At 40.4% G+C, this 10798-nt stretch overlaps 1 protein-coding gene across 1 annotated transcript; it reads left to right on the forward strand.

Moving 5' to 3' along the window:
- Nucleotides 1-218: 218 nt before the first annotated feature.
- wdr45 (WD repeat domain 45) lies at nt 219-9996 on the forward strand. The gene is made up of 11 exons (XM_079695046.1): nt 219-363; nt 546-649; nt 1079-1153; nt 3827-3931; nt 4184-4289; nt 4917-5011; nt 5321-5400; nt 6486-6694; nt 7038-7139; nt 7772-7917; nt 9505-9996. Exons 2-11 carry the CDS (start codon nt 601-603, stop codon nt 9612-9614), a joined length of 1077 nt encoding a protein of 358 aa, XP_079551172.1. The 5' UTR covers nt 219-363; nt 546-600; the 3' UTR covers nt 9615-9996.
- Nucleotides 9997-10798: the final 802 nt, after the last annotated feature.

Genomic DNA, 10798 nt, shown 5'->3' on the forward strand with positions numbered 1-10798 from the left:
AGCTTCAAGAGTCCACATATCATTACACATGGATTTAGGCAAAGTACACCAAGATGTTCTCAACTCTCCAAGTTTGTCTGCCTTTGGATTTAACAATTTATTTGGATATAAAGTGTTTTAGTTCTTTGTGATCCAGGAAAAACATCTCTAGTAGGCGAGAGGCTCTTGAAAATCTCTTTGTTTTGATTGGTTGAATTACCAGAAGCGGAACAAAACCGGAACCACGTGTCTTTGACGTCACAGCCTGAAAACGTAAACAAACCTCCGTGTTGCGACATCTCTGTTGTTGTTTTTGTCTGACAGTTTTGTCGCTTTTATTGCCTTTTAAAACCCTCCTCGTATTCTCCAGTCTTCGTGTTGATGGTAAGACTTTATATTAATATGAATGTCGATGTGAACACGGATAATCAATCGCGTTAAAATCCTCCTTTATCTGATGCTAGTGTATGCTAACTAGCTCATATGCTAACATGCTAACAACAATGTTTTTTTATAGGGAAATTACGGTTTTTCCTTTAAATATCTGGGTTTTTCTTCTCTCACAGGTTTTCCTGGGGCTGTAGTTCCCCGGTAAACTCACGGTAACCGGAGAGATTCATCATGGCTCAGCAGAGAGGAGTCAACAGCCTGCAGTTCAACCAGGACCAGAGTAAGCTAACAGCTAGCATCAGGAGCTAACTGCAGCTACTGTATTCTTTAAATGAAGATGAGTCCTGCATTTCAAATGTTACTCCAGCAGACATATTAAAGTATAACCAGCTAGCTGAATAGATGTAAAATAAGCATTGTTGGAAACTAACTAAGTACTAGTACACATCTGAGGTACTTGTACTCAAGTTTTTTAATTGCATACTACTTTATACTTCTACTCCACCTTTTAATTATTGTGATGCCTGAACGCTATCTATCTATGTAATCTAACTTATAACTATATTTATTTGACAGATGTATTTACTAGTTACTTTATACATTCAGATGTTGACACACAACACCTAGAACAACTTAGGAACATGTAGGACATCAAGTGCATAAGTTAATGTCCCAAGTTGAATGACACCCCTCTCTTCTTTGCTCACAGGCTGTTTCTGCTGTGCAATGGAGACGGGGGTCAGGATTTATAACGTGGAGCCTCTGATGGAGAAAGGACACCTGGGTGAGAGGAAGCGTTTATAAGATGAAGGTGCAAGGCTTTTATTGGTCATACGAACAGAGCTACAGTGAAGTTACGTCGATGAACACCTGAGGTCACAGGCTCCTCCAACAGAGCAATAACACAGACAAACAGAACAAAATAGTGCAAGTAAATGCAAAAAGAAATAGTGCAATAAGAGTCAAGTGATTGGAATATGATATATTAGATCAATCATTTCTAAGCAGCAGCCAGATGAATGTTATGGATGTTGTTTCATAAGATAAGAACTTTATTGATCCAAATTTGGGAAATGTTTGCATTGCAGAAAAAGACATGGCATTGTTCAATACAAAAAGAAAGAAAAAATAAATAAACCAGAAAGTAGAAAATACACGTGTTGAATTTACAAATGAAAGATAACAAGATATAAAGTGAGGCATTATGTAAGGGATAATGTGCAGCGACGCTTCATGCAGATCAAGATCCCTCCGCCTCGCGTCTGTCGGGGCTACGCGGTCGTCTTTCAACCAGAAGGTTGTGGGTTTGATCCCAGTCCGTGTCGATGTATCCTTGGATACTTAACCCTGAGTTGCTCCCGATGGTCAACGGTGTGTGAATGTTAGTTCCTAGAGTCAGGTGCACTGCTCTGTGTGAATGGGTGAATGACATGTAGCATGTAAAGCGCTTTGAGAGGTCTTAAGGACTGGATAAAGCTCTATATAAGTACAGTCCATTTACCATTTTACCCAGAATGATCGCCTCGCTGCACATCCCGCTTATTGCAAGGCCACATTCTGAACAAAGTAACGACGTGACTCCCAATATTAAAGGTAGGTAAGAATGGAGAAAGCAGCTCCAGTGCGCTAGAATCTGAAAGTATGCAGCCGAAAAAAATCTGCCCCTTCCTTCAGACTTCCTCACAGAGCCCCTCCTCCAACACACACGAACGTGCACATGACCAATGAGGGCACGAGATCAGTTTGTGCACAGATGGAAGGCTGACAGGCAGGTAGGCCATCCAGTTACTTTAGCTGGCTCAGATGATTGGTCGTGCTTTTTACAGCGCCACGGCTTCCAGAGATGATATGATTTTATGGATTTATTGTCAAAGCTCTTTTCAGTACTCGTTAGCTTACTGCTACAATCAGACACTGCGCCCACTCTGTTGCCAGATTTGAGAGAAATAAGCAGGTCTATGAAAACAAGCCCCAAATAAGCAACACATACATGATGTTGTGTAATTTGAAACCAAAACTAAGGCCTCAGGATGACTTTAAGACTTGAACATGGTCATTTTTGTTTTGTAACATTGAATAAAAAAAAGTATTTAATTTTTTTTTTTTAAATCCTGATCCCCGATTTTTTTCTCCCGATTCCGATCTTTTGAAAATCACGTGATCGGATCGGGACATCGCTAATTACCAGTGTTGGGACTAATGCGTTACAAAGTAACGCGTTACTGTAAAGCGACTACTTTTTGTGGTAACTAATAGCGTTACTAGTTACCTATTCCCATTCAGTAACGCCGTTATAGTTACTGTGATTTAAATGGGTGCGTTACTGCGTTACATTATGTGATGGAACTGAACCGAATCTCCCTGCGGATGTAACTTACAGGCGAATACAGCGATGTCCTCTCAGAGCACCATGGAAAAGTGAAAGTAACCAGAGAGGAGTGATGATTGGTTAACGCGGGGTAACATTTCAGGGTAAGCCAATCAGAGACAGAGTTGGGCGGGTCTTGCCTTATGGGGAAAATATACACACACACGAACACTTGCTAATGCTAACACACACACACACACACACACACACACACACACACACACACACACACACACACACACACACACACACACACACACACACACACACACACACACACACACACACACACACACACACACACAATGGCAGATGCAAGTATCAGCGCGAGCAGCAGCGCATTTACAACTTGGAGATATAACCTCTACTAACGCGTTAGTCCCAACACTGACTACAAAGTGCACTAATTAGAACTTGATTGTTGAGGCTACAATAAAGATGCCTGTCAACATGTCTAAACATATCTTTTGTGTTTTATTGTTCCTCTACATTTCATAATGATAATTGCTACAATGATGGGGAGTTGTCTTTTCTCTTACGGTGCCACAGAACAACACAAACTTGTATTTTTATTGTTATTATTTTTAAAGTAAAGTAACTTGTTACTAGTTACTTTTATAATTTAGTAACTTTAAAAGTAACTTGCCCAACACTGGAAATGACTATATTTGAATCGTGTCCAACGAGAGAATTGGTTGGTATTTTCCCTGTTGTTAGCCTACAGTAACATGCTCTAATGCTCAGAGGTGACACGTTTTCAAAGTGTGTGTGCATGCGTTTTCAACTTGTATACTTTCTACGTTTTAATGCCGTTTTAATTTGCAATGTTTCAAATTTTAGAATTGTTTATTTTTATTATTTTAAGTCGTGTGTGTGTGTGTGTGTGTGTGTGTGTGTGTGTGTGTGTGTGTGTGTGTGTGTGTGTGTGTGTGTGTGTGTGTGTGTGTGTGTGTGTGTGTGTGTGTGTGTGTGTGTGTGTGTGTGTGTGTGTGTGTGTGTGTGTGTGTGTGTGTGTGTGTGTGTGTGTGTGTGTGTGTGTGTGTGTGTGTGTGTGTGTGTGTGTGTGTGTGTGTGTGTGTGTGTGTCCAGACCATGAGCAGATAGGCAGCGTGGCTTCCTGCTCGATGTTACATCGCTCTAACCTGCTGGCGTTAGTCGGAGGAGGAATCAACCCAAAGTTCTCTGAAATATCCAGTGAGTCACAACAAGTCACGATGACCTACGATAATAACACTTTTTATATAATAACACTTTTTCCACATTCAACATTTAAAAAAACAAGATATCTAAACCTTGGAGAGACTGATGGATGGATTAAAACCAACACAGTATTCTTTAATTCTTCAGTACACACTGATGGGATATCAAACACAGGGTGAGGTGGATTCATAATAATAAGGTTAATAATGGATTGAATAAAACTTTATTTGTACTCTTTGTTCACAGTGCTGGTGTGGGATGACGCTCGGGAGTCTCGAGACCCGAAAGAGAAACTGGTTCTGGAGTTCACGTTCACCAAACCAGTGCTGGCCGTCCGCATGAGGCAGGACAAGTGAGTCATGCGCCTGCACTTAGTTACATAACCATGTGTCCCCGGTGTGTCAGGAGACAACAAACCCCTCTCTCTTCTCCTCCGTACCCTCATCTCTAAAAACGGGGAACAACGGAGCTGATCCAGATTTGCTGCGTCATGACGACATTACTCAAATGTAGGCGGGCTTTACCCCCACGGGGCAATCAGAAACGTTGCTGTCAGAAACAATGAGACGTGTTCTGGAAGTAATATGGTCTGTGTTTACATTAGCATGCTAACACTCAGAGCTAACCTGTACTGGAGAGAGTCTGTGTGAAGAAGCAGGAAATCAAAAGGAAGTCACCTTGTGGTAAACCTGAGAGAGAGAGAGAGAGAGAGAGAGAGAGAGAGAGAGAGAGAGAGAGAGAGAGAGAGAGAGAGAGAGATCCTTGATGTGGTTTGGAACAGAATGATGAGTTTCTGATTCTCCAGCATGAGCTCTCGTCTCTTTTTTAATTTTTATAAAGTACTGAAATATGTGAAGCTAGAATGATCTGTTTTGTATTTTGAGCAAAACACTTCATAAACATGTTTTTTTATATATTTGTATATATCTGAGACCTATAATATATACCTAAAATACTTATAATCAACGTTTTGTTCCAGGATCATCATCGTGTTAAAGAACCGGATCTATGTGTACAGCTTCCCAAATAATCCCGTCAAACTGTTTGAGTTTGACACCAGAGATAACCCCAAAGGTGAGAAGTCCTGCTTCAAGATGCAAAGATTCAAAGATTCAAATGTGTTATTCTCATATGCACATGAGCTACAGAGTATGACATTATTCTAACCTGAGCTCCTCCCACAATGCAACATATACAATCAAATACCACATAGTACAAGAAGTCTCTATATATATAAATAGAATATGATATGTACAAGAACAGAATATTAAATTACATACGGTTTATTGTGTTGATAACTATTTAGATACATTTTTAAATAAGTTCTGTTTCCTCCATCACTGTTTTTGTTTTTGTAATGAACTCCTTCTCCTTTTATTCCAGGTTTGTGTGATTTGTGTCCCAGTCTGGAGAAACAGCTGCTGGTGTTTCCAGGTCATAAATGTGGAAGCCTGCAGCTCGTAGTGAGTCTCACACCCACAGGATCACCTGAGGGAAATCAGGGGGTCGACATTGACTTATCTTTAGCACTTCCTGTCCCCTTTGTCCGGAGCTCAATGGTTTTCTGAATGTGTTTTTGGTTGTTATCCTGAAATAATAATCATTTCTCAGATTAGATTTTTTTTCAGAATTTTAACTTTTTTCTCATATTTAGATTTTTCTCATATTTAGATTTTTCTCATATTTAGATTTTTCTCATATTTAGATTTTTCTCATATTTAGATTTTTCCATATTTAGATTTTTCTAATATTTAGATTTTTCTCATAATTTGATTTTTTTCATATCTAGATTTTTTTCTAATATTTAGATTTTTTTCTCATATTTAGATTTTTTTCTAATATTTAGATTTTTTTCATATTTAGATTTTTTTCTCATATTTAGATTTTTCTCATATTTAGATTTTTTTCTAATATTTAGATTTTTTTCTAATATTTAGATTTTTCTCATATTTAGATTTTTTTCTAATATTTAGATTTTTCTCATTTGATTTTTCTCATATTTAGATTTTTTTCATATTTAGATTTTTTTCTAATATTTAGATTTTTTTCTCATATTTAGATTTTTTTCTAATATTTAGATTTTTCTCATTTGATTTTTCTAATATTTAGATTTTTCTCATATTTAGATTTTTCTCATATTTAGATTTTTTTCTAATATTTAGATTTTTCTCATATTTAGATTTTTTTCTCTTATTTAGATTTTTCTCATAATTAGATTTTTCTCATATTTAGATTTTTCTCATAATTTGATTTTTTTCATATTTAGATTTTTTTCTCATATTTAGATTTTTCTCATATTTAAATTTTTCTCATATTTAGATTTTTCTCATATTTAGATTTTTCTCATATTTTAATTTTTCTCATATTTAGATTTTTTTCTCTTATTTTTCTCATATTTAGATTTTTTCCTCAGAATTTTTACTTAAATCTCGGTTTTTGACTTTTTCTCATATTTAAATTTGTTCTCAAAATGTTCACTTCTTTCCCATCCTCCCTGCACCGCTGTACAGAATGTGTTCAATATAAAACAATCTTGTTTTTCCTCCAGGATCTGTCGAACACGAAGCCCGGCACGTCCTCGGCTCCGTTCACCATCAACGCCCATCAGAGTGAGATCGCCTGCGTGGCTCTGAACCAGCCGGGCAGCGTGGCGGCGTCCGCCTCTCGCAAAGGAACGTTGATCCGTCTGTTCGACACCACGACGCGAGACAAACTGGTGGAGCTGCGCCGGGGAACAGACCCCGCCACACTCTACTGGTAAACGCCCACCACAGAGCCAGAGTGGGTCTCCCTCATTAAGCTGGGAACTATTATTATATTAATGTATACATTTTTTCAGTTTGTTTTTTTAAAAGTATGCATCTTTGGGTTTTGGACTGACGACATTTAAATACCTTGGACTTTAAGGAAACAAGGATATTGTCCAAAGTACACTTCATAGTTTTAACTATAGAATAAACAGCCCTTAGTGTTTAATGAACTTAAAGTCTTCCGCTTGCAGGGAGGGAAAGTAAGCACTCACAGCGACTCCTTCTGGGACCCTTTAGAGCTAAAAGACGTTTGTTTGAGTGATTCTCTTATTTGTTGATTACTCTTCCAGCATCAACTTCAGCCACGACTCGTCCTTCCTGTGTGCGTCCAGCGATAAAGGAACCGTCCACATCTTCGCTCTGAAAGACACCAAACTGAACCGCCGCTCAGCGTAAGACCAGCTTCCTCTCGCTCGACTCCACCTGCTCCGTCAGGCTGCATCGAGGCAGGAGCAGACACCGTTCAGTGCAAACCTCTTTAAATGCTGTCTCACCTCCGATAGGATCATCATTCTCTCAGGATGTTGACTGTCTCATTTATTGACCCCCCCCCCCCCCCCCCCACACATTTAGACTTTTTTCTCAAAATGTTAACTTTTTCTTTTTTACTTTTTTTTCCCAAATCTTGACTTTTCCTCATCATTTTTTTATTCTGCATAAATATATAAATATATATAAATTTATAAAAATATATTTATACGTTCAGCTCCTAATTCTATTGTTTTTAATTTAATTTAAACTCTCACACATCTGTCCTACCCTGTGTTTCCTTGTCTCTTCTGCCTGACTTGCTCTGCCTCCTGAATTTTTACACAGGGATTAATACAAGTGTGTGTGTGTGTGTGTGTGTGTGTGTGTGTGTGTGTGTGTGTGTGTGTGTGTGTGTGTGTGTGTGTGTGTGTGTGTGTGTGTGTGTGTGTGTGTGTGTGTGTGTGTGTGTGTGTGTGTGTGTGTGTGTGTGTGTGTGTGTGTGTGTGTGTGTGTGTGTGTGTGTGTGTGTGTGTGTGTGTGTGTGTGTGTTCAGGCTGGCGCGTGTGGGGAAGGTGGGCCCTGTGATTGGTCAGTACGTGGACAGTCAGTGGTCGTTGGCCAGCTTCACGGTTCCCGCTGAGTGCGCCTGTATCTGCGCCTTCGGGAAAAACACGTCCAAGAACGTCAACTCCGTCATCGGTGAGCGAGACCGGGCCGGAGGCGACGTGTGATTTCTTTTAGACTGACTTTAATGATTCTCTGATCAGACGGTGGTTCCTCTCCTCTCACAGCTCAGTCTGTTCTTTTATTCACCTGGTTTTATCTCACCCTTTGACCCTTTCTCAATTCTCTAATTCCCCTCCTCGACTCCTATCCTCGACTCCTATCCTCGACTCCTATCCTCGAGGCTTAGTTCCGCCCACAGGAGATGCGAGCGGAGGAGCCGAGGAGAGAGGAGCCGAGGAGGGGAGCCGAGGAGAGAGGAGGGGAACCGAGGAGAGAGGAGGGAAGCCGAGGAGGGGAGTCGAGGAGAGAGGAGGGGAACCGAGGAGAGAGGAGGGGAACCGAGGAGAGAGGAGGGGAACCGAGGAGAGAGGAGGGAAGCCGAGGAGGGGAGTCGAGGAGAGAGGAGGGGAACCGAGGAGAGAGGAAGGAAGCCGAGGAGGGGAGTCGAGGAGAGAGGAGGGGAACCGAGGAGAGAGGAGGGGAGTCGAGGAGAGAGGAGGGGAACCGAGGAGAGAGGAGAGGAAGCCGAGGAGGGGAGTCGAGGAGAGAGGAGGGGAACCGAGGAGAGAGGAGGGGAAGCAGCAGGCGGTTATAGAAATGAGAACTCCTCTCCTCTGAGCGGTCATTTTAAAGAGACGTCCATTAATGATGACAGGAGGCACAGCAGCCCTCTGTCTGATGGACAGATGTGTTCATGACCACTTATACACACACACACACACACACACACACACACACACACACACACACACACACACACACACACACACACACACATAAATATAAATATATACAAGTAAGTATGAGAGCACTCTCATAATAACGTAACACAATCAGAGAGTGGATATATCCCCATTTTATTTTGTGAAGCACTAAATGGTTTTAGAAAAATCTGGACTCTTTGTTTGTAGATATTTACTAAAGTAAAGCAAACACAGAGAGTGGGCCTGTTACACTGAGTGATGTATACGATCAGTGGCGACTGGTCATTAGGGGCAGCCCCACCTAGTGTCAGCAGAAAGTATTACAAATAGTGATTACAAAAAAATAAATGTATAAAATATATTTTAACAAATAAATAAACACAAGGATAATGATGTGTTATTGTTGAGTAAATAACAGAGTGTGGTTTAGAAAGTAATACACAATTAGAAGGAAAAAACGATGAGCCCCTACTCTCCCCATAACTGACGGCAACAAAAGTCCTACACCTCCTCTATTACCAACGTTCAGGGAGCTCTCTGCGAGTCAATGGGACGCCCTGCCCGTTGAAACTCGACGCTAAAGGGCCCCCCCTGCGTTGGAAAGTGACGACAGGGACCCTGACATAACGTCAACATAGGCCGAGTTGGGAGAGAGAAGGTGTTGTCCTGGAAGTGCATTTAGAGAAATGAGGTGTCCTTCAACATGGCGCGCTGAAATCCATTTCCGGGTCACTACCGGAGGACCGAGGAGTCAAGGAGTCAAGGAGTCGAGGAGGGGGATTAGAGAAATGAGAAGGGCCTCAGTGTTGCTCAGAAACACTGTTTGTTATTGAAAGAGTTCTTTGTCTCCCTGCAGCCATATGTGTGGACGGGACCTTCCATAAGTACGTCTTCACCCCCGATGGAAACTGCAACCGAGAAGCCTTCGACGTTTACCTCGATATCTGCGACGATGATGACTTCTGATTCAAGAAAATAGCCTGAGAGAGGAGGAGGAGGAGGAGGAGGAGGAGGAGGAGGAGGAGGAGGAGGAGGAGGAGGAGGAGGAAGAGGAGGAGGACTGACTAAAGTTATGACTTGTATTCTGTTCTGATGTGAAAGTGAGAATCAGAGTCTGGTTCTCTAAGTGTAATCTCTGCAGTGTGTGTCAGTGTGAATATCAATAAAGTTTTGAATAGCCTGTAACAGAAAGCGCATCCTGTCTGAAGATTACGAACAAACTCACATCTAAAAATAATCTGCTGTTTCCACGAGAGGAAGTCAAACTGCAATTAAAATCCTTTTTGATAAGAAATGAATGTTGACGTCTCTTGTGTTTTTTTACCCGAATAAAATGTGTTGAATTATTTATTTGTCTTTGAGCAACATGTTCTCTCCATGAGGTCCGTGTTTGTTTACAGCTGGAAACAATAAATGCTAAAGTTCATTTTATTCAAACTATTACAAATTCTCGTACGTCTTCAAATCCAACGACAAACTTTAGGAAAACTTCATTCAATAATAATAATAATGCATTTTATTCATAGAGCGCTTGTCTTGAAACTCAGACCCTTTACGCGGTGACAATGAATCAAAACAACAAACTTTAAATATATAACACAACATTAATGACAGATTCAATTAGTTTCTGGAAAGGTGAGTTTTGACCCGCGTCCAACGACCACCACACCACTGATTTATGGTAAATAATATAGTAAAGTAATTACTCTGCATGACCTGTTTGTTCAAAGAGGAGGCTGAGCTGCATACATTTATATCATCTTTACCTCCCTACCTACCAACATCTTTTAAAAAGTACATACAATACAAGTGTCTCTTCATTGACTTTACATGTAATGGCTCCACCCCCGAATCGCATCGCGTCCGGTGTGAACGCAGCATAACAGGTTACTATCCGACAACTCATCTGCAACTTCTATCTTATTTAATTATTCATTAAGAGACATTTCAACTCAATCCTTGGACTTTGTGGAACTGGGATTGACATTTTTCAATATCTTCTGGAATCTTATAGACATAACCATTCATTGATGATAAAAAAACAACTCAGATTAAACTACTCGTTTCAGATCCAGTGAAAACGATATCTTTTTGATCAGCTGCTTTTTATTGGTTTTCTTACAAAAGAAGTTTAAATAGAAATCCTCCCA

The sequence above is a fragment of the Notothenia rossii genome, assembly GCF_949606895.1.
Source record: "Notothenia rossii genome assembly, contig: scaffold_453, whole genome shotgun sequence".
Taxonomy (NCBI): Eukaryota; Metazoa; Chordata; class Actinopteri; order Perciformes; family Nototheniidae; genus Notothenia; species Notothenia rossii.